This window comes from Vidua macroura, chromosome 16 (assembly GCF_024509145.1).
Source record: "Vidua macroura isolate BioBank_ID:100142 chromosome 16, ASM2450914v1, whole genome shotgun sequence".
In the NCBI taxonomy this organism is placed as follows: Eukaryota; Metazoa; Chordata; class Aves; order Passeriformes; family Viduidae; genus Vidua; species Vidua macroura.
This window is the reverse complement of record NC_071586.1, coordinates 2,865,475-2,888,246: the sequence shown is the minus strand read 5'-3', so window position 1 is coordinate 2,888,246 and position 22,772 is coordinate 2,865,475. Positions and strand designations below refer to the sequence as shown.

At 53.1% G+C, this 22,772-nt stretch overlaps 1 protein-coding gene across 9 annotated transcripts; it reads left to right on the top strand.

The window, feature by feature from the left end:
* The first annotated feature begins 2,212 nt into the window (after nt 1-2,212).
* CDIP1 (cell death inducing p53 target 1) lies at nt 2,213-22,532 on the top strand. Of its 9 annotated transcripts, none has more exons than XM_053991811.1 (6): nt 2,213-2,307; nt 19,197-19,295; nt 19,872-19,970; nt 20,291-20,437; nt 20,722-20,986; nt 21,240-22,532. In XM_053991811.1, the coding sequence occupies exons 3-6, from the start codon at nt 19,886-19,888 to the stop codon at nt 21,349-21,351; spliced, it is 609 nt and encodes a 202-aa protein (XP_053847786.1). In that variant the 5' UTR covers nt 2,213-2,307; nt 19,197-19,295; nt 19,872-19,885; the 3' UTR covers nt 21,352-22,532. The 9 variants fall into 9 exon arrangements, with proteins under 9 accessions (XP_053847786.1, XP_053847791.1, XP_053847788.1 ...); XM_053991816.1 differs by having other exon boundaries at nt 19,197-19,311; XM_053991813.1 differs by lacking the exon at nt 2,213-2,307 and adding an exon at nt 2,560-2,723.
* Nucleotides 22,533-22,772: the final 240 nt, after the last annotated feature.

Here is a 22,772-nt window from a genome sequence, read left to right as displayed (position 1 = left end):
AGAAATGTCCGTGCCAGCGGAGCTCTCATGTGGCTGACAGGTCCCTATGGCCTCGTGCTGCTCCAGCAGTTAGCCCAGCCTGTGTGGGGCTTTGTGGGCCAGCCCTGCAAGGCCTCAGGACTGAGCTCCCAGCCTTCTGAAACCAAACAGCCCCTGAGGTTTTGGGGAGAGAGAAGAGCCCCAGCCATGCTGCAGCCAAGGGCCTTTGCCAGCAAAGGAGCCTGGCACCTGAGAGCACCTCAGCAGTAAGCACCTCACAGAGAGAGCTCTGGTACAGCTCCTGAGACAGCTCCACTGTGACCAGGAGAGAAATCAGTCCTTCCACCCTGCTCCAGGAGTGAGAGCTGGGCAGCCCCTGGGATGGGGCAGGGGACTCCAAACCTTGACACCACCCCCAGTGCCATCCCACCCCAAGCCCTGTGGGTCTCCCAGGACATCAAAATTTTAGAGGGTAAAATCCTACACTGCAGGAGGGACAAGAGAAGTGGAGGTGGCCAGGACACTGGGATACCAGGGGTGGGTGGCTGCTCCAGTGGCTGTGAGGGTGACATGGACCCAGGCAGGTCAGTGCAGCCAGAGCAGCCTTTTAGGAGGCTTCAGTGCATTTTCCATAAGGATTTGTGAAAGATTGTCATCCCAGTCACCTCATGCACCTGTGCCATCCGTGCAGGTCTCTGGGGAGCCCAGCCTCTCTGCAAAGAGCTCTCCAGTAACTGGCCCAGCTTTGCTGCATGCCTCTCCTGGAAATTTGTTGCAGTTGGGAGCCCTCAGCAGTGGTTTTCAGGGAGCAGACGGTGGTGATCATTTGCAGCATGTCTGTGACCTGAGGAACATGGGTTTGACTGCTGGTACCATGTCCTCCCAGGCATGGGGATATGGAAAGAAGGGAAGCTCAGAAGTGTGTGGAGAAGACCAGGGCTTGGGAATGTTTCTCTGGGACCTACAGCATCAGCCACATCTGACCAGCCCATAGTGGTGCCCATGGAGTTCCCCCAAACTGAAGTGAAAGATGTCCAAAGGGGACAAATGTCCCAGCTTCAGCTTTGTCACACTGGCAAAACACTGTCGCCTTTGCTCTGTGGCTGTGCTCAAAGCCAAGGTCACAACATGTGAGGTGGGACTGGCCTGGGGCTACCAGGTCTCACATGGGATGAAATGCTGAAATTGCTGCAGGCCAGCCCTGTGCTGCCTGTGGAGAAGACAGGAGGCCACCACAATATGTTCTTGTGCTGCAAGGAGCGAGCGAGACAGATATTTCTGATCTTACCTACAGCATCTCCCACTCAGAGTCTAAACTTTAACTTGGTGCTGTGGCAATGTCTCCCACTAGATTGTGCCTTGACGTGGGGACAGCCTGCCTGTCCTGTTGTCACCTGTGGCTTGGCCACTCACTGTGACACAGGGAAGAGAGAAGAGGAGCCTGCAAGGCACATGGCTGTTCCTGCCTGGGAAGTGGGAGCTGTGTGCTCCAGCCCAGAGTGACCCCAGGCAGAGCTATCAGGGCAGGATGGGACCCAGCACACCTAAATCTCAAAGTATCTCTGGAGCCCTAGGGGCAGGTGAGAAGTGACTGTGTCTGTGTTAGAATACTGCTCTTTTAACTAGTCCCTGCAGTGCAGCTAAGACCACTGGAGCCAGATAGGTGCCTTCATGGTTCCACAGGCTCCCTGGTCCTGAGGCAGCCAGAATCCATGGCATGGGTATGTCACTGTGTGGGACAGGACATCGGCCAGAGCAGGGCATCATGTGGGGCATCAGCTGGGACACCTGGTAGGGAAAGCACCATGCACAGGACAGAGAAGAGACTGCTCCAGGGAGACCTCAGAGCCACTTCCAGGACCTAAAGGGGCTCCAAAAGAGCTGGAGAGGGACTGGGCACAAGGGGATGGAGTGTCAGAACAAGGGGGAATGGCTTCGAACTGCAAGAGGGGAAATTAAGCTTATGCAGAAGAAACTCTTCCCTGTGAGGGCGGGCAGGCCCTGGCACAGGTTGCCCAGAGCAGCTGTGGCTGCCCCTGGATCCCTGGCAGTGCCCAAGGCCAGGCTGGACGGGGCTTGGAGCAGCCTGGTCTGGTGGAAGGTGTCCCTGCCCACAGCAGAGAGCCCTTCCAGCCCAAACCGTGCGGTGACTCCCTTAGTCCGTGGCTCCCCGGAGCTGCCCAGTGCAGCGGCAGCAGGCTCGGCCCGGCCGGGCCCGGCCCCCGGCTGGCCCAGCGCGGCCCAGGCCCGCCCCGCCGCGGCACCGCCCGCCCAGGCCGGCCCGCCCCGCCCGCCGCCGCCAGGTGCCGGAGCCGCCGCCGGGAGCCGGTAGGTGACTGCGGGCCGTGGGGATCGGTGCGGGACCGGCGGGACCCGGGGGGCCGCGGGGCCGGGGGCCGCGGGGGGAAGGCGGCCCGGGCCCCCTCAGCCCCGGACAGGCCGCGGCGGCCTCCGGGCAGCGGGGCCGGCTGGACATACCGGAGAGAGACACTGAGAACCGGGGGGGACACCAGGCATGGGGGGACACCGAGAACCGGAGGGGGGATACCGAGCACGGGAGGACACTCGGCACTGGGGAGACGCTGAGCGCAGACGGGGACACAGGCAGGAGAAGACCAGCAGTACGCTCTTGGGAAGAAAAGGGATGGAAATGAAGCCCTGGTTAACTCTGTGAGGAGGGACCAGGCCGAGGGAAGGGCTCGGTGCTCGGCCGTGGCTGGAGCGTTCGCTGCGGAGCCGGGGAGGTACGGCTGGATGGGGACATGGGCCCGGAGAGGAGCGGGAGGCAGCCCTGGCCTCGGACGGGCCTTTAACGCTGACCAAGTGTCGCAGGGTACTGCTAAAATCTTACAAAGCTTCAGCTCTGTGCCCTCAGCAGTGCCGGGAAGGGTTGGGACGGGAGGGCTGAGATGAAATTTAATCGGGTGGAAAGCGAGGTCGTGTACTTGGGAAAAGACTTCCCGGTGTAAGGCGAGCGCTGCTGCCCGGCCGAGGTCATGAGCTGGCGGGGGCTGCAGGGAGGGCACAGCTGAGAGAGGAGCAAATGCCACCCAGACAGATCCCGGGAGAGCAGGGAAGCAGGCCTAGGAGCGAATGTGTGTGTTTCCAGTTATCCCTGCTCGGGAGAGACTAGCTCGCCCAGTGGTCAGGGATGATGAGCCCATTTTAGAGGAGCCGAAAGAAGCTAAGATGTCTTGACAAGCAGGAAGAGAGATGATGATGGTGAGGATGATTTTGGCACATTGGCAGTGTGAAATGAAGAGAGATCCTTCAGTTAAGACATAGTGTGGCACAGTGACAAACACCAAGGAATAAAGATTAGTGAGAAGTTGTGGGGTTTTTAACCATTAAAATGGTGAGATCTGGGTTCTCCCTCCCAAGGGGACTGGAAAGGCAGAGGGTGGCAGCTGTAAGGCAGTGTTTGGTTGCTTTAGAAAAAGTACAGGGGGGGTGGTGGTGGTTGCTGCTCAACAGAGGAATGAGGTTGGGATCCTGGGGAGAGCTCCAGGGCTGTGTAGAGGAGTGGAAACTTGCAGGCTGGGAAGGATGCTGCCATGGCAGTGTCCTCTGGATCCTCCACATGAGCCATGCTCAAGGTTAAACTTCTCCAGGTCCCTGCAAGGCTAGGTTTGTGCCCCTTGGCCTGAGAACTGCTCTGAGGTGGTCTCCTTGCACCAGTGAGAACTGGGGAGGGGACTGGCAGTTGTCACGTTCTAGGCTGAGCCTAAAATATCAGGTGGTGGAGATGAGGTCAGGCACAATGGTTTTAAGTAGAAATGTTTTAAATTATAATTCTAGGCGATATGGGCTGTATGTAGAACTCTCTGAGAAACTCTCTGTGAATATGCACAAGAGCCTCGTGTTTGTTCTCTTCACTCAAAGTACTTAAAAGGGGGCTTTAATTTCAGCAGGGGCCCTGCTGATTTCAGAGTGTGACCAGAGTAGGCAGCAGGGAAAAGTACAGTGAGTATTACACAGACATAGTGTGGTATATAACCACAGTCTGTCATTCATTCATGTTCAGGAGCTAAACAAACTCGTGTGGAAGCACAGGCTGCAAACTTCCCTCTCCCAAAGGCTTCTCTGTCTCAATGTTGTGGTGACATCCATGTGCCCCAGGAAATCCCTGGAAGTGTTTAGCCATGTATCTGCTCTGTTCTCCTCAGGTGTTACGTGAGGAGCTAATTCCTGCTTGGAGGCAGGCAGGCGGTGACTTCATGGCTGAGACAAGGGTCAGGGGATGGAGCAGTGTCCCCAGATGTCCCTGAGCAATGCCAAGTGGAGCAAACATGGTCAGGCCTGCCCAGCTGCTCTTACAGGGCTGGTGGAGCTGCCGTGGCTGTGTGTGCTCAGGGCTGACTCAGGCTGGTGCTGGGAATGGGACGTGTGCGTTCCTACCGAGTACCAGAACGTCCTGCCACAGGTGTGACAGGGACAGGTCACACTCAGGGAGCTTCTCTGATTTCAGAACCCTTCCTAATAAGATGGAAGACCGTGCTGAGCTTCTTGTGTTCCCTCAACAGGTCTTTCACCTCAAATTCAGTTCTGAAACTCACTTCTGTGTGTTCCTCTTCTGCTCTGTCTCAGCTGCAGTTACCAAGGGGGAGAGAATGTCTCCCTCAGCACCTGGTGTTGGTTTATGAGAATGTTTGTGAAGGTCATTTCCAAATCAGCTCTTTCTGTGCCTGGGAAGCCACAATGGGCAGTGCTTTCCTTCTGGATGAAGCACAGGTGGCAAACACATCCTGGGAGCACAGCTAAGCTAAGGTGCTCCTGTAGCTGAGGGATGTTCAGGCAGGGCCTAGACTAAAGCCTGTCCACACCATCTCTGTGTTTGGGTCCTTGTTACGGTGTTGGCACCTGCTGAAGTGTTGCCATTGCCAGTCTTACTCACTAACACAGCCAAATAAGGGATGAAAGTCAATTTATTATGTAAAAGAAGAATATATTTTTCCCTTTCAACTGTGAATTTAGCAGATAAATGCATGTGTTTAAAGGATGGTGTTGATCTTCCAGTATGAGGATGAGTGGTTTTGGAAGGAAATACCCAAACTAGTTAGTATCTGCTCTGATCCAGGACTTATTTTCTGCTTGTGAAGAATAGTATGAAATTCAGTGTTCTATGTTTTTGGTACATTGTAAAGCCCTACATTTGATTTCTTGTGTTTGCTTCAATCAGGAGAGACTATACTGGATTGAAAGAAACTAATTTTTTTTTAAATAGTGGGTTTTGTGGGGTCTGCAGTGGGGCTGGTGCTTCACTCCTGCCACTCTTACAGGGCTCTGTAGCATATGACAGTTTTCCTGTACCTTTCCAGGAAAGGCTGGTGGCTGCCAGGTGAGCCAGAGAGGCAATAAATAGTATTTACATAATCTGGAGATTAAAATAATGACAAAGGCAGCAGGACTGAGCTTCTAGACAGGTGTGCCAGCTTCTCAGAAGGTGTTCTCCCAGAGCAGGCCACACAAAGGTGCTGAACACAAGGTGTGCAGGAGAATCAGGAAACAACAAATAGATGCTGATATGCCTGGTAGCTCTTAGCAGCAGTCAGTGATGTCTTAAAAGGACTGAATTGTGCACTACTCTTCCCTGATACAAGAACAGTAATGGTTTGTAGTGGGAACTTTAGTAGTTCTGCAGATGCTGGAGGTTTTTGGTTGGTTTTGCTTTCACAACCTGATTTTGCAGCTCTTATGTAGGCAAAGACTACATCAATCAACTCTCCTGAAGGTTTCAGAGCAAGGCATCTGAGCACACAAGTGTGCAAACTCAGATGTCTGTGTACACTTTTTCCTTCAAAAAACACACAATGAGCAACTTCTGCCTTGGGATGTGATGTTCACTTGGTATTTTCCTGCTGTTCCCAAACAGCACTGGGTATCCATCTCACAGCTGGAGAGAAGCACTTTCATGAGCAGTGTCAGATCTTTACATGCTCTGCATAGAACCTGTCTCCTCTCTGATCAAAGGGAATGCAATTGGAGCAGCTGCCATAGGAAACCACAATCAATTTTCTCACCAGAATAAAGTCTCTGAGGAAGGGGGAGCTCAAATTTTATTTCTGGCATGAAACGCTCAGGGAGACTCTGGGCTGCTGTTATAGTTTTGCTTTGGGCCCCTTCGTTCTGAGCTGCCTTGTGGCTTCAGTCTTAAATTTGTGTATTCGTGGTGGTGAGAAACAGCTGTTTGAGAGCAACCCTGTTCTGGTCATCAGTCTGAGTGGAGGATGGAGGCAGGAGTGAAGTGCTGCATGCTGCACATCTCCACGTGAGGCACTTCATTGCAGCTGTCTTTAATCTGGGCCCTCTTAGCAGGCCTGCATTTAGGGTAAGAAAACAAAATAAATAGCTCCAAAAGGTGGCAATGTGATTAACATCTTAGGAACTGTGCAGAGCAGCTGCTGGCCGTGCATGTTTGACTTTTTACCACTTGGCATGATGGAACCTGAGATCATCAGAGAATGAAGAGCTGACCTGGGGCTTCCTGTGCAAATTAAGTAATATATTTCATTTTTACTGTGATTATTAAGGTTACTGTGCATTAGTAATAGTTCTATCCTTTGCCCCCTTTATACATAAGAAATTGAATATTACCCAGTTCCCCTATAGATTTTAGTGATGCCTTGTGAAGGCTGACCTAGAACAGAGACTAGACAGAGTTACAGAATAAAGCAGGGATTTTTTAAAAGGCCTCAATGAATCCACCTTGGGCAGCACAAGAGCCCAGCCAGGGCTGCACCCAAGATGAACCAAAATGGTCCCAAAATGCACGAGCGCTCCTGGGGACTCTCACTTTTATAAGTTCTGGTCCATTTACATACTGGAGTTCATTGTCCAATACCAGCTTTAGCTTATGAAGTTCCATCCTGCTTGTTTTTCTCTCTTCAGCCCACGTTGTTTATGCTCTTGGGCCTAAGATTTGGATAATTTGTCCTTAGTCCCAAGCTAGAAAAGGAATTGTTTTGTCTCCCTACTCTGTGAAGAGAGCTCACCATCCCATAATATGAAGCTCAGAAGTACACACTAAAGCAGTACAGAATCTGAAACATATAAAAGCTAAAACCTGAGACATCATTAGGATAAAGCATTTGTGCTGAGATGGGGGTCCCACTGCCCTGAACTCTCTCTCCTGTGCATGTTCCTGAACCTTCTTTGATACCCAGTCTCTGCATTTAGAAGGAAAAAAAATTCCCTACCTTGCACTAACAGCCTGGCTCCCTATTAACAGTTTTGGAAGATGTTTTTGGAAGAAGTATTCTGCTTTAAGCTTACACATTTACTGTTCCATCCTGCATTCTGTCTTGCAATCCTAAATTCCATCCATCACACCTTACTGTGATTCATGCACATCAGCCCATGCTGTAGCTGTGTTTCATCTTTCTTTGCTCATTGCATTTTGCAGAGAAATGAATTTCACTCACAGTTTGAACCATGAGAGCCTGTTTGCTTTGGGAGTTTCCTTGAGCTGTCATTCTGGAGTTTGTGTCAAGGTTGGGCCTACATCTGAAGGGCTTATGGTTTTCCCAGCCATTCCCAGAGCTGGGAAGAGGTGAGCAGTTACACCTGAGCACAGGTGATCTGCCACAGGCTGGGGACAGCAGGCTTTGTCCTGTGGGGATCCACTCCCCACAGGCAGCAGCTCTGAGGGGCTTCTCACTTCCTACCTTTGCAACTTCAATATGACAGTACCTCACAGGGCAAGATAAAATTAATTAAAAGGTGTTTTCCAGATATGTTTGAAGCATAGCTGCTTGATTGAAAAGATAGATACCCCCCGTTCCCTGATTTATGAGGGATCATCAAGGAATTGTATGAAAAATAAGCCCCTCATTGCTCAGAAATCTCTTCCTCCCAGAGCCCCACAGCTGGAGAGCAGGTGTAATCTCTCAGATGATGGTTGAATGAAGAAGATTACTATCCTGAGGAGAATTATTGTACAATTGATTTGATTTAGGTCACAGAACAAAAATCGTCGTGTGGGAGACTTTTGCTGGGGCCAGACAGGCTGTGCTGAGGCTGGATGTGAGATGGGAGCACTTGGCTTTGGCTCATCTGTTGAGAGAGTTGTAGGAAGCCCATCCAAGTCATGTTTTACCTCGTGCCCTTCCACTGTGGGGAAGGGAAATGGCTGCTCACCCTCTGCTAATAGCATCCCTGAGATGGATGTGCTTTTCCAAAGGGAAAACACTTGCCCAGCCTGTAAATCTTTTGGATGCTAATGCTGCAGAGGAACAAAAATGAAGGCACAAACTGGGAGCAATTTGTGTCCTGGCAGCCAGGGGCTGGTGCTGGGAAGCACCGGGAACTTTTCCTGGTACAACAATTTGCTTCCCACGAGCAGAGTGAGGGTCAGCTGCATTTTATGGCAGTGCCATTTGTTTGCAGAGCTTTTGAAAATAAAGATTGACTAATATGTTCTGGATTGACTTGTTCGTATCTCCAAGACCCAGAACAACTGCTGTCCCATGGTTTTTCTCCTTCCTTTTTGGGTTGGTTTCTTGTGGGTTGTTTCTTTTTTTTTCCAAATGGCCATGACTCAGCCCTTCCCTGCTGCTCTCTGAGTTTCCTGGTTTCTGAATAGGCTATTCTTGGGACAGCAATTCCTGACAGATAGGAACAAGGGGAGTGTTGTGTTGTTTTCTTCTCTATTTCTTTTGTGGCCTGCGTAAATGTTCTGCTTCCCTCTGATTTTTGCATTTTCCCCACATTACTGGATTGTCCTAAATTGTTGGATGTCATCTGGGGCACGTTTTTGCCCTTGTAGCACAGGAGCCCTCTCAGACGTGATCCAGGCTTGCACAGCAGCAGCTTTTCTTTCCCAGCAGGATGGTGGTGACAATCCTGAGCATGGAGGGTTAGACTGCTACAGCTCTGTCTATTGTAAAGCTTCAATCTGCCTTGGTGTAGCCCCTCTGACTCCAAGGAGCTGTGTTTGGCTTTCCAGTGATCTCCTGGGCAAGGGGTAGATCCAGGTGAGGACCAGCACGTGGTGCCACATCCATGGAGGGTCAGGTGGCTCAGCCTGGCTGTGGGTACATGCTGCCTTTGTGTGTACTGTCACAAGCAAAGGGAAAATACCACCTAGAATTTAAAAACAGTGGAAAAAAATCTTTCTGATGGCTTATTTATTGCCCTGCAAATGGCAGAGGCTAGGAAGCTAAAGGATGCTCTTTCTGAAACACTTCATGGTACAGTTACCCAGCCTTTTAAACAAAAAGCTTTTTGTTCTGAAGTTTATTCCTCTGTAGTGTGGGCTGGGGAAAGTCACCTGCTGTGGCAGGGAGCACCCCCAGTCCAGGTGTGCTGCTCTTGATGTGCAGTTGGAAGTGAAGGAGTTGTCTAATATTGAACAACCTTTGCTGGGTTTTAGTTTTATTAAGAGCCCAGCTCTTTCTGTCAAGACACAGTTGTATGTGAGCGGGAAATAGCCTAAACTGTTGTATATTTGCCTCAAAAATACAGTTGGCTTTTTGAAAAACCAGCAGGACTCTATGTTTTCTCAAAGCCTGTAGTTACCAAGAGAAATTTCTCAGACTAGAGGGCTCAAAACACAGGGGCAGTGTTCTTCCTTAGCATCCCTCCACGTTTTTGGATATGCTGTATTGTTGTTAAGCCAACCAAGAGAAAAGCTGCTCTGTGTGAGGAGGCTTTGAGAACATTCACTGCCAGATTAAATTAGCCTTTCTGAGAATAAATTAGTCGTTGTGATGCAGGCAGCCCCACTCTGTACAGCTGTAAAATCTGGGCGTGCTGGTACCCGCAGCAGATAAATGATGTGTTCAGGGCTGTGCTGTTAACAGGAGATTACATTTCTGGCTGGGGATGAATGAAAAGCAGCCTGTTAGATTTTATTGATTATTTCTTCAAATAAGAAGCATTTCCTTTTGAAGCATTTAATTTTAAAGCATTTCCTTTTAAAAGGAGGGAAAGGAACCTGTGGGATTCAGTGCAGCTCCATCTTGGGAGGAAGTCATGGACTAGAGCCAGAGCTGTAGCCCTGCTGCAGTGACTCCAACCTGGGATGCTTTTGAGGTCCTCAGGGGTGCCAGTCACCCAGCTCACGGCAGAAGGGGAGCTGGATCCGTGTGTGGGAGGGAGGATAAAGCCTGGAACATGGAGTAGAGGAGTGCAGTGGGGATGGGATTTTGGCTGCTGCCCACTCTTTTGGGCTTGTGTTTTTAGCTGAGCACTGGATAAAAAGCTGCTGCTGGTGTGTGCATGCTGCCCTTTTCTTAGAGGCATCTTTGGTTTGTCTCCTAATTAACAAAATGCCTTTATTCTGCTTTGTGCTATATCAGGAAGTGCTCGCAGGAGGCTGGGCCTGTGCTGAAGCCTCAGCTTGTCCTTCCCACCTGCACTGCTGGGACCACTCAGCTCCTCCAGAATCTTCACGTAGTCTTTGAGCAAACAGGGACTAGAGACCCTTTCCTGGTGTTAAATATCAGCTCTTTCCCTGTGCTTGTTGCAGATCTTCCACAGAGATGTCATATTTGTGTTTTGGGAGCAGAGGTTTCCCCCAGAGTTCATGGCTTCCACAGGGGGTGTTAATTTAGCCTTTCAGACTCTCCTTGCCGTGATTCAGGATGGTTTAGCTTGGTGGGAGCTCAGTTTGGAGCTGCCTGCTGGGCTGTTCTGATGTGAGAAAACAGTGTGGCAGCTGCTCTGTCTTCCTCAGGCTCAGGAGAGGATTTGAGCAGCTGAGCTGTTTACCTGCCCTGAGGGCATCCTGCTATTATGGGCTTGAATCTTCCCTATCCCATCCTCTGCAGTGGGAGCAGTGACCCTGCCTCAGGACTGCTCCAAACCCTCTGACCAGCGATGCTTTTCGTGGAGCAGCAGGGCAGTGAGGTGTTGCTGTGACAGAGGAAGGGTTTGGAAGAGCCCAGAGCAGGGACCTGGGGAGTTCTGTGTGTAGGGCTGCTTGGGGTCCAGCTCTGTCCTAGATTTTCAGTAGGAGCTCTGGGGAAGGGGTTATGAAGGACTTGGCAGGAACTGGTGCTGCAAATTGAAGACACAGTCGTGGAGGAGTGAAAATGACTTTACTGGACCTGGAAGTCAATGTGGACTAGCCAAGTCTGGTGGGAACTGGAGGAAGAATTGGGGATGGCAGGAGCTCTGTGTAACTTGGGGGTGCTCAGCACTGGGCACACTCAGTGGCTGTTGATTAATCAAGGGTTTTCCCCTCTGGGACATTGTCATCCGTCTTTGAGCAGTCCAAATGAGTTGGGCTTGGGAGCAGGGCAGTGCCAGGTACCCTCCTCCTGTCCAAGTGCCATGGCACAATCCAACCCCATGCTGGTGGCCCTGGGCAGCTCCAGGAGAGGTCCCAGTCTGGAACTGGGAAATTCTGTGGGGGCAAGGAAGTGAGTGTGGTAACACAAATGGCCTCAGCATGGAAGAGTTCCTCCAGTGCACATCTTGGGATGTGTGTGGATGCTCCTTGCTGGCAGTGGGACTCGGGAGAGATCTCAGACCTTACACACACAATCCTGCTGAACCCCAAACCACACTCCTTTGCAAAGAGTGAGCCTTGGCCTTACATAAAATCGAGTGACACAGAGCACTTCACACTAGTCCTGAAAAAAAGTGCAAGGTGACATTGTACCAGTTAAATCTGAATGTCAGCAGCTTCTCTGGCGCCGAGGCAGGGGGATCTGTGAGCATGGGAAATGCTCATGCTGGAGACTGGAGCCAGTGCTACAGCAAGCTGCTGCTCTCCTCGGGTAAGGAAACATCAGTGCCATGGCATATGTTTTGTACAGCACTTGAAAATGGATCTGGAATCACCACCAATGTATTCAAAATTATTTCATTGTGTAGCAAAATCTGCAGGGGGATTCTGGATATGCTCTTGGGCTCTGATTAATTCTGAAACTTGAAATGCAAAACTGCTGATCATCTCTGATTCTAATTTCCTCCTCCCTTGGAGCTCTCTGTGTCATTTAACGGACGTCACACATACTCAGTTTGATTCAGCAATGATGTAGCTGTGTTATTTGTCTTTCTGTCAAAAAATTCTATAGAATGAGGGAGAAATGAAGGAGTGAGTGTTTAGAGAAATAAAATATTTTTAATTTGATGTTGGAAAGGGAATCTATAAAACCCTGGGGTTTGCTGTGAGACATAGTGGGTACCCACTTTATATTCACCTTCTCTGTGCTGGTCTCCCCCAGATGGGAGGCAGCAGATGCTGACAGCAGGAGATGCTTTTTTGTGTAGGTAACTGAAGAGCAGTACTTGGTGACTGGGAATGATCTGGGGTTCTCCATGGAGAACCTCCAGGCTGCCCAGTCTCCAAAACCATGAGTGCTGGGAGTGGGAGGGACTGACAACCTTTGATCCCTTCCTAACTCATCCTTAAGCCTCTGTTCTGGGCTGCCCTCAGAGGTGAGCTCGGATCTGTGACTGTGCTTAAGAGCTGTGGATCTTCCCCCGACCTCCTGAGGCTTCTGCTTGCTGTTAAGCTTCTTGAGCCTGGGGTATTTTTGTTTACTTGTTTAAATGTACAGCTATTCTTGTTGGCACAGTTGTGTTTCATGCTACATTAAAACACACTGTTGGAGTAGATGTTGCTTGAGATTCTGGCAGGTTGTGTTATCACCATTATTAACAGATATCAAAGGGATGATGTAATGCAGGATGTATCATCTCAGGGGGGAAATTAAGTAGATACAGAGGACTGGAGGCAACAGCTGCTGCTGTCACTGCATGCTTTCCCATGGATGTTATCAAGTGTTAGCTTGGATTCTTTGAGAACTGCAGTGAAAGTCTCATGGAAAAGCTCTCTGCTTCCCCAGGGATTTGGCTTGCAGCACCCTCCTTTTCTCATTTCTCTGGAGCACATTGGTAGGATGCAGAGGAGCTCAGATTTATCTTTAATGTTACTTGAATCACATCCATGAGCACACCTGGTGTTTTGCAGGCTGTCTTCTCCCGTGCAGCCAGGACATGTGCTGGAAGGGTCTGAACAGTGAGCACCACCTGAGTGGGACAGTGGCAGCCTGTGGGGCAGCCTCCCTGCTGTGTGCTCCCTGCTTGCTCCATGCTCACAAAACTGGCTTTTGGGGGCCAAATTCAGCTGCCCTGGTGGTGCAGAGTGCTCTGCCCACACCTCAACTTTCCCCAGTGTCCTGACACGTGGAAGGGCTGGGGTCCAGTTTTGAAGTGTGTGGGATTGTGACCCCTCCTCCCTTGCAGCCCCTCCTGGCTGCTGGATGTCACCGTGAGCTCTTGCCAGCATGTGATGCTTCCCACAGCCATGTGCCACGTCTTGGGAGCCAACAGCAGAGAGAACGAGCAACCCCAGTTTATTCTTTTCATTTTGGCTGGTTTTTCTTTAAATACTCAGGTTAAGCAGGTCCTGGCAAGGCTGTTTCTGCAGCCCCAGTGTGAAGAGCCAAGAGCGCTTGGTCAGCCGATCCGGAGGCGAACAGCACTGGAGAGAATCCCAGAGGCGGCAGCAGGTCCTGCAGGCACTCCTCCCGCACGTAACCCTTTGTGGGAGTTGCAGATGAAGCCTCCTTGTCTTAAGCAGGGAGGATTTTGTGTCTGGTTTTCCTGATATCCATGCAGAGGAGCTGCTGGAAGTGGTAATTTGAATCTCTGGCCAAGGACAGCTGAGCCGGGGCTTCGCTGTGGAGATTATCTGATTGTGCTTTGGATTTAATGCCCTGAGAAATCTTGTTTTGGATACAGCACCTGGCTACCAGCGAGGATCCTGCTCTGAGGTGATTTGTCTGCTGGGTGACGGTGGCACACAGAAGGTCAAACGATATGTTCAAGGTCCTCAGGTAAATGACTGCAATGGGAAAGCTCCTCTGGAGATTCACGTAGTGGAGAGCAGAGCAGGGAGCTTTGGCTGTCTGACATACCTGGTTCAAATGACGAAAAACCTTCTTCTCCAGTATTCCTTTGTTTTTAAAGGAGAGCTGCTGGCCTGCCTTGCCAGCTGATCTTTCTGTGCCTGCACTGAAGGAGCAGCCTGACCCTCCTGGAAGAAGCAGTTTTCTGCAGCTGAAATCTTAGTGCAGAAGCGTGGAAGGAATCTGCTGTTCTGGGAGCAGCCTGGCTGTTCCCAAACAGTGGGTTTGTGCTCCCTGGCAGTGACTTGGACTTGGGAAAACGCAGCTGAGTTGCTCAGAAAAAGAACAGACCTTTCCTTCAGTCCTTCGCTTGGGTTTCCGTTTCCATCGGCGCCTTGCAGAGCGTTGCAGGCATGCGCCCTCTTGCTGCTTTGGCCGAGACCAGGATGAGGAGTTGAGGAGGTGCTGCCAAGGTTAACAGCGGGTAAAGGAGCTGGTAATGGTCAAGGATTGCCAGGACATCCTTCTCTCTGAAGGAGGCTGAAGCACTCTGTGCTGTTTATTCCTCCCCTCCTGGTTCCGGGGAGGTGGTGTGCAGGCTGGGGGCAGCAAATGCGCATGGGAAGAGGCGAAGCTGAGGGGGAGCTTCGGCTTGTTTGCATAGAAAACATAAAAACCAGGCAGAAATAACCACTGATAGTGCTTGTTCAGCAGAGATTTATGCTGTCTTTCCTTTGGAGGTAAGAGCTGTCCGGTGGGATTGCGCAGGGTGGGAGCTGAGCCACATCCCTGCACGCTGTGCCAGTGGGCACAGCTCGGAGAGGGCAAAGCCCTGTGAGCTCTGGACAGGGGGCAAAGCCCTGTGAGCTCTGGGCACAGCACAGACGGGGCAAAGCCCTGTGAGCTCTGGGCACAGCACGGGCAGGGGGCAAAGCCCTGTGAGCTCCTGGCACAGCACAGACAGGGGGCAAAGCCCTGTGAGCTCTGGGCACAGCACGGGCAGGGGGCAAAGCCCTGTGAGCTCCTGGCACAGCACAGACGGGGCAAAGCCCTGTGAGCTCTGGGCACAGCACGGGCAGGGGGCAAAGCCCTGTGAGCTCTGGGCACAGCACAGACAGGGGGCAAAGCCCTGTGAGCTCTGGGCACAGCACGGGCAGGGGGCAAAGCCCTGTGAGCTCCTGGCACAGCACAGACGGGGCAAAGCCCTGTGAGCTCTGGGCACAGCACGGGCAGGGGGCAAAGCCCTGTGAGCTCCAGACACAGGTGTAACGAAGGGAACGTGCAGCTCTAGGCTGGGTTTGGAGGTGCTGTTCAGAAATGCCATTGTGGAGGAGGGCGATTGGGATTGGGGTTGGAATTGCCACAGTCGGGGTATGGCTCTGTCCCCCTCAGCACACCCTGCTCAGTTCTCCCTCCTGGCTGCCCCTAAAACTCCTTTTGAAGAGTAACAGACTTTGGCTCAAATGACATTTTGCCAGCATCTGAGTGGCCTTTTGTGCCTTCCTAGTCTCAGTATATCCCAGTTTCTGAAGCACATAACCTGTGGCACACAGGTATCTTTCCCAGGGCCAGGAAGACTGGGATGGTTTTGGCCACAATGCTGTTCTTCTCTCAGTGGGGGCCCAGCATCTTCAGGACTCTTGGCTTTTAAAGCTGTATTTCCAAAAGCCCGGAAGCTGGAATCTGCATCTCTTTGATGTGCAGTGAAGCTGAAAGTGCTAAAGTGCTCGTATATTTCTCTCTTATTTATTCATTGAATTTAGTGGTTTTTTTTCTTTTTTAAAATATCAGAAGTTTGTTTTTTTTTTTTTTGTTTGTTTTTTTTTTTTTTTTTTTATGGAGGAAGAGCTCCAAAAATGTGCAGCAGCAGGTTTTGAAGTGTCAACGTCACCGAACGTGGCTGAGTATGAACAAATGCTGCTTCCTATCTCAGTGGCTGGAGCCACTGCTCCCATGGAGGAAGCAAAGCTGAATTGCTGTGCATCTCAGTTACAAGTGCAGCAGGAGCAAGGACAGCACAGGCTGTTTCAGCTGTGGGATGGATCTCAGTGGTGCTGTGAGGCTGACTCAGAGCTGCTGGGGCCAGCACTGCACCATCAGGGCTCACACGTGAGTTGGACCTGCCAGCATCTGCTCTGCCCTTGCCAGGTTTGTCTCACCCGTGGAGATTTCATCTGTGAGGAGGCAGCTTGAAGCACAAACAGCTGCTGCTGGGGAAGAATGGCATGAGCAGAGCAAATCTGAATTATCTGTGTCCATCCTCTTTGTGGCATTATCTATTTTATTTTGTTAGGACCTGTTCTGGTAGCACGATATTCCCTGGTCCCACTGCACACCAGTTGTTTTGATGAGTGATGCCCACTTTATCTGTTTGGAAGTCAGGTGGGATGTGCAGACCTTTCCTCTTGCCATGTTTGAATCCCAAATTGTTTCTGCAGTGATGTAACAGAGGGAAACACAGCCTGTATGGGACGCTGGACCCTGACACATCAGCTCCTCTCAACACTGCTGGAAGTTGCTTTGTATCAGTTTTGAACATGTCAGTAATGGGAACCAGGGGCTTTTGGGGTATTGATTGATGCCCTCTGGACAAGGGCCTGGAATGACAGACAAGGGGAAATAGCTTCACCCTGACAGAGGGCAGGGTTAGATTGGAAAGTGGGAAGAAATTCTTCCCTGTGAGGGTGGGCAGGCCCCGGCACAGGGTGCCCAGAGAATCTGTGGCTGCCCTGGATCCCTGGAAATGTCCAAGGCCAGTTTGGACAGGGCTTGGAGCAGCCTGGGACAGTGGAAGGTGTTCCTGCCCATGGCAGGATGTTGTAATGAGATGGGCTTTAAGGTCCTTTCAAACCAAACCGTTCTGGGATTCTACAATCCCTCATTACTGGGTCGGGGCTGCTGGGCACAGGAAGCAGCGGATTAGAAAGCATTGTGTTTCCACAGGCAGGGCTGGGTGCTGCCCCACGGCGCTTCGGCTGTGTGGGAAGCCTCAGACAGACCTCTTGGGGCTGAGAGTTACCCTCTGATCTGAACAGGGGACCTAGAAATCTGTTGCCATCTTCTCACCTAAAAGCTGCCTGGAATGAGATCAGGGAGCACAGAGCCAGGGGAGGACACAGGGATTGAGGCCATAGCCAGGGTGGGCCAAGCCCTTTCTGCGTGGAGGCTGTGATGGAGCTGTGCTGTGCCCCGGCAGGCTAATGGGAATCTTTTCTTATTCATTTTCTTTAGCAAATATCAATTCCCTGGGGGACACAGGGGTCCTTTGCCTGTCTTCTGTGTTTAACTGATTGTGATGATTCTGGTTCCATAGTGGATTCATCCTCTGTAGTTAATTTGCAGAAGAAACCAGTAAAAGCTGTTCTTCCAGTTGAGAAGAGCTAATCTGCATTTGTAGCTGGAAATAGCATCTCCTCTCTCCATCCTGCTATGATAACCAGCTCCTTTTGAGTCTCAGGAGCTTGCAATGTGTCCTTGCTCCAAAGGACCTGCACAAGACACTGGTGATTCCATCAGCTCTTGACCTTAAACCTGGCAATTTTGGAATACTGCAGGGTTGTCAGTGCCAGGGTGGTGAGGGATGCTCTGGGGTAGCTCCTGCCCAGTGCCAGGGGGAAGCTGAGTGCCCTCTGGTGTGGAGCTCTCCAGCAGAACTGGGCCAGGTTTTGTGCTGCTCACATTAAGATGAAAGAAAGCACAGGAGAGAAACAGCTTCTAAGAGGCTTAAAAGCAACAGGCTTTCTTTTCCTCCTGGTAAGGGCACACAGCCAACATCTTGCTCTTTACAGATCTCTCTTAATAAGCAGAATATTGCATTAGGAGCAACTGAGCCTGCCAAGTACGAGCAGAAGGGCCCTGCATCCCACAGCTTCCTGCATCCCAGGGCACGTGTGGCTCTGGGACCCAGGGCTGGCACCCTGGTGGCTGCCAGTCCCTCCTGGGCAGGGTGGCAGCATTAATGGCTGGCTCACCCTGGGGCTGTTGCTGGAGTGGCTGGTGGAGGACTCCTCCTCTCCTGCCTTTTCTTGCCAGCTGCTTTGATGGGGGGAGTGAGGCTGGGGAGTGTTGAAAGATTATTATGGGAAAGCAGCATCTGAGCAGGAATGGGAGGAGAACTATTATGTTAGAAAAGCTGTGGGCACAGTTGGCCTGTGAGGGAAGGAAAGCTCCCTGGCAGGCTGGTGTCCCCATGTAAGGACTCTGGGATGCTCTGGTTGCACTGAGCTCATCCAGAATCCCTGCAGGCATGGGGACAGGAAGGTCTGAGGCTCCTGGATGTGCAGGGTTGGTTACTTTGAGAAGAATAAATCCTCCTTTTCTTCACATCCCCACTGAGCTAAAAGGAGCACGGCCCAGTTTGAGCTTTGTAGGTCACTGAAGGAGAAGGCAGGCTCTGCAGTGTGCCTGGAAATGCTCTGTGCCATGGCAACTCTGCTTGCCTGGGCTCTTAAGGAAGAAACTGGAGTGAGAAGCAGGAGGAAGATGACCCCCAGCTGCCCCAGTGTTACTCTTTGAAGCTGTGTGGCTCTAACTCCAGACCGTGGGGGAGAAATTTTAGTCAGGAAATATGGACATCCTGGGGGAGACCCTGTGCCTGTCAGGAATCTGCTCAGCTCCTGGGGGGATCAGAGTGCTCCTTCGTGAGCAGCAACCGGTGATGGTGCTCCTCCAGGGACTGAGTAAATTTCCTGCTACCTTGCAGGAGGCTGCTGGGTGGCAGGGAGTGTGAACTAGGAAAAAAGGAGTAGAATAAAGCAAAGCCATGCAGGTGAGGGAGGATGGGTCTTCCTGCCTTGCTTGCCAAGTCTTTGGCTCTGCTTGACCCTTCAGCTGCAGGTGGCTGAGCCCCATGGGCACCTCTGTGGGCACACCTGCAATGCAGGGCTGGGGCAGCACTGGCTGCCTGGCCTGGTGCCTGCGCAGGCTGTGCCATGCTGGGGAGGTTGGCGTGCTCTGGGCTGGCTGCCCAGCACGTGGCACTGGTGCCTGCAAACGGGACAAGCAGAGTCACATTTGCTCCTGGCCTGCTGGGGTGAAGGATGGAGCTCCCAGCACTGCTCCCTGGGCTCTGACAGCAATGTCACCCTGTCCCATGCCTGATGGCAGCTGTCCCAAGCACTGAGTGGACAGCCTCTCACTTGTATTTCCCAATTTAGTCACATCCTACCAGCTATAACTGAGCCACTGGAAATGGGGAAATCAGGCTTGTTGATGTTGCACTTCCTTGGATCTCAGAGCGTGTCAGTGGGGCTTTGCCACGTGCCAAGGACACAGAGCCTCATGCCTGCCATTGAGGGGGCACATGGGGAGGCTCCTGCCTGGGGGAGAGAAGGGGTTTTTGTGGCAGCCAGGACAATGCTGCAGCTGTGCCTCCTCTCCATCTCTGTCGTTCACTTGCTGTCTCCTTTTACACAGACCCAGTGGAAGAAGCTGCCTTCCAAACTACTCTGCTCAGAGGAGCTGCTTCTCTCAGCTGTCAAGGCCTCTGAGCTGTTGCTGCAGGGAAGAGGACAGGTAAATTCTGCCCCAGGTAAAATAACAGCTCCAGCTGTTAAATCTGGTCTTACCTTAACTCACTGGATTTATTTAGAAATGCTCTGCGGGTTTGCAGCCTCTGTCCCAGAGTTTGCACTTCAGGTTCAGGGTGGGGGTCCTGCCATCCCTCAGGGCACAGCATTGTGTCACTGAGGGTGGAGGTGGGGGGCAGTGGGCAGCTCTTCCCCTCCTTTGGTACCCCAGCCATGCAGCCAAGTCTTGGCACAGCACATTCCAGCCCAGCACTGCCCTGGAGTGTGGCCACACAGTCCAGAGCTGCCCTGAGGAGCTGCTGTGCACCAGGTGGGCTTTGCAGGGAAGCCCCATGGAGCTGGCAGGAAGATTTTACACCTTGGAGTTGCTGCCTGGTCAGAGCCTGTCCAGCTTTGGGGCCATACCCCTGGTTCTGCCTGGGGGGGAAGCTGAGGCTGCTGCAGTGGTGGCACCAGCCCTGTCCTCCTCCGTTACCTGTCACCTCCATCCCAAGCACCACGCCAGCTCCATGTGCCTGTGGCACCAAGGGCTGGTGTCACCTAAAGGCTTCTGTCCCTGCAGGGCTGCCTGGAGCAATGTCCAACGACCCACCCCCACCCTACCCGGGGGGCCCCTCGGCACCGCTGATAGAAGAGAAGCACGGCCCCCCCTCTGCACCAGGTACTGGGGGGTGACAGGACCCGAGAAGTGTGGGTTCCCTGCGACTGCCCTGGCTGTGGCCTCTCCTCACAGCACGCTGGGAAGGGTGCTGCAATGCCTGGCTCCCTCTGTCCCCATGTCACCCTTGGGGGAAGCAGGAGGGGTCCTAGGGGCAATGACAAGAGCAGGAAGCACTCCCAGCTCAAAGCCTGGCACTGCTCCCTGCTGTGGGGTGAATTTGGGTTTCTTATGGCCCAGAGGAGGATGTGGCTTAAGGGGTTGCCCCCCACCTCTTGCCTCCCTTCCCTGCCTCCTTGGCTGCTGACTATGTTTCCTTTCAGAGGGTGTCACCCCAGTGGTGGGACAGCCCCAGGGGGTTCCGATCCCCCCTCCTGAGTTCGGACCTCCCCCATATGAGCCACCCTCACAGCCGGGGTTCATGCCCCCCCACATGCCCACGGATGGCTCTGGGCCCTATGTGCCACCAGGTGAGTCCTGCAAGGGGTTGGGGGACAGGGGGTGGGGATCGGCAGCAGCACATTTCCTGGTGCCCTGGGGAGTGGGGGCGACACAAGAGGGGGGGTGGGCTGCCATTTGGAGCTTCCAGCGAGGTTCCTTGGGATGGGGTGGGGGGGCACAGTGCCTGTAGCAGGGCTGGCCCCAAGTCTGTACTCAAAGGGCGGTGTTGCAGCAGGGTGGGGGCCTCCCCAAAAAGGATCTGGCCTCTCTTGCCATGTACGAAGGTGCTCACTTGTTTGTTTCTCATTCACAGCAGGATACTACCCACCCCCAGGCCCTCACCCCCCCATGGGCTACTACCCTGCCCCAGGCCCCTACCCGTCTCCTGGTGGCCACACGGCCACAGTGCTCGTCCCTCCGGGAGCCGCCACCACAGTCACAGTGCTGCAGGGAGAGATCTTCCAGGGTGCCCCCGTGCAGACAGTGTGTCCCCACTGCCAGCAAGCCATCACCACCAAGATCTCCTATGAGATTGGGCTCATGAGCTTCCTTCTCGGCTTCTTCTGCTGCTTCGTGGGGTAGGTGCTACAAGCAGAGCTGGGGCTTCGTGTTGAGTGCTCAGCCTGGTCCTGGGTAGCCTCAGTGCTGGTGGCCTTGGCTGAGCTGTTTGGCACGGTGGGGATCTTGGCACAGAGGTGGCACTGGAGCAGCAGAGGGGTTCCTGGGGTGACAGCCCCTACAATTACTCACATCTCTTGCCCATGGCCCTGAGAGAACCCCACGCCCAGGGGCTGCCCTAGCTCAGCATTTCTGCCTGTCCCTGTGCTCCAGGTGTGATCTCTGCTGCTGCCTGATCCCCTGCCTGTTCGATGACTTCAAGGACGTGACACACACGTGTCCCAACTGCAAGGCCTACATCTACACGTACAAGCGCATGTGCTAACGGCACCCGGGAGCCACTGAACGCCACCGGCCCCGTCCCGCTGCCGTCCGTCCGTCCGTCCCCGCGTGTGCATCGCCCCTCGCTTCCTGCCGGTGGTGTGTATGTGTTATCCCCGGCTCCCTCCCACGCAGAGCTGCCACCACTGCCCCGGCTCTGCTCCTCACTGGGAATAGTTGGATTGGTGACACTGGTGCACAGGGGAGGTGGGCCCAGGCCCCAGACGCTGTGTGGGAGCTGCCCTGCAGTGCACAGGAGTGGGGGGCATTGCTCTGCACCCCATTACACTCCAGGCTGTGAGCGAGGCCCCTCTCACCTGGAAGGACCCTGGGAAGAGCAGCAGCTGCTGGAGGTGCCCACCCCAGTCCCACAGTGCAGAGGGTGCCTGGCTGCAGGGATGTGTTGGGTGAGAGCCCAAGAGGGGACCCAAGCAGCCCATGGTGCCCTCAGGGGATGCAGCACAGCCTTTGCGGCACTTTCAGGAAGGGGCTCAGTGACAAGGAGACAGGGCGGTGCCACGCACCAGGTTTCTGTGTGGTTCATGGCCCCCTCCAGCCCTGTGGCAAAGCCCCTTCCCGAGGGGAGGCAGAGCTGCCTCTAAGCATGGAGAGGGGCCCGGCAGCAGCACTGCACCCTTATCAGCACCTCCGTCCTGCCCGGTGGCCACTCCAGCTGCATGCGCCTCCTCCCAGCCCTGCCGCGGCTCTGGGGGCAGGGACAGCCTCAAGCAGCCCTGGCCCCCCTGGCAACCTGAGAGCCAAAACCACACCCGGCATGTCCTGGCTGCCCGGCACGTAGAGTAGAGCAGTTTGTTACCAGGCTGCAGCTCCAGAGCCGTCCTGGGCCTGGCAGGGTCTGTAGGGTCCTCCTTGCATGGTGGTGTAGGGGGTATTTTTAGCTCACTCACCTGAGCCAGAAGGCAGGGGCAAGCAGGCAGCGACAGGAGCTGCCAGCAGCACTCCCACAGCAGGGGCAAGAGGACCTGGGAGCCAAGATCAGCCTCTCAGGGCTCCTTCTCCCTCCCCTGCCCTGCAGCTCCCAGAGCGAAGTGGGTGGGGAGGGTCTCTCAGTACACAGGTCTGCAAACACAGCCTGACCTGCACAGGCAGCTGCTGTTTGCTCAGGGGTGGAACTGTGGCACTAGTCAGTGTTTTTATGTAAATAAATAACAGACCCTGAACTCATGTGCATATTTTCTTCTTTCCTGCTCAAAATTCACAGCAGATCTGCCTGCAGGGGAGCTGAGGATGAGGGCAGGTTGGGGGTACAGTGGTACCAAGCACGGGAAGAAGAGCAGCAGCTTCCCTACTCTACCAGGAACCTCCTCAACGCGGGAAAGCCCCAAGCCCTGACAGCACCTGGCTGTGTCCTCTGAGCAGGGCAATGAGCCTCCCCACACGGAAACCCCAGGGGAAATAGCAGGG

What these genes read in the sequence shown, in the direction of transcription:
- CDIP1 (XM_053991811.1), top strand. Translation starts at nt 19,886, where the DNA reads ATGTCCAACGACCCACCCCCACCCTACCCGGGGGGCCCCTCGGCACCG. An exon ending in TGGGCCCTATGTGCCACCAG is followed by an intron (nt 20,438 to 20,721) that starts GTGAGTCCTGCA and finishes TCTCATTCACAG; the next exon opens with CAGGATACTACCCACCCCCA. An exon ending in TTCTTCTGCTGCTTCGTGGG is followed by an intron (nt 20,987 to 21,239) that starts GTAGGTGCTACA and finishes CCTGTGCTCCAG; the next exon opens with GTGTGATCTCTGCTGCTGCC.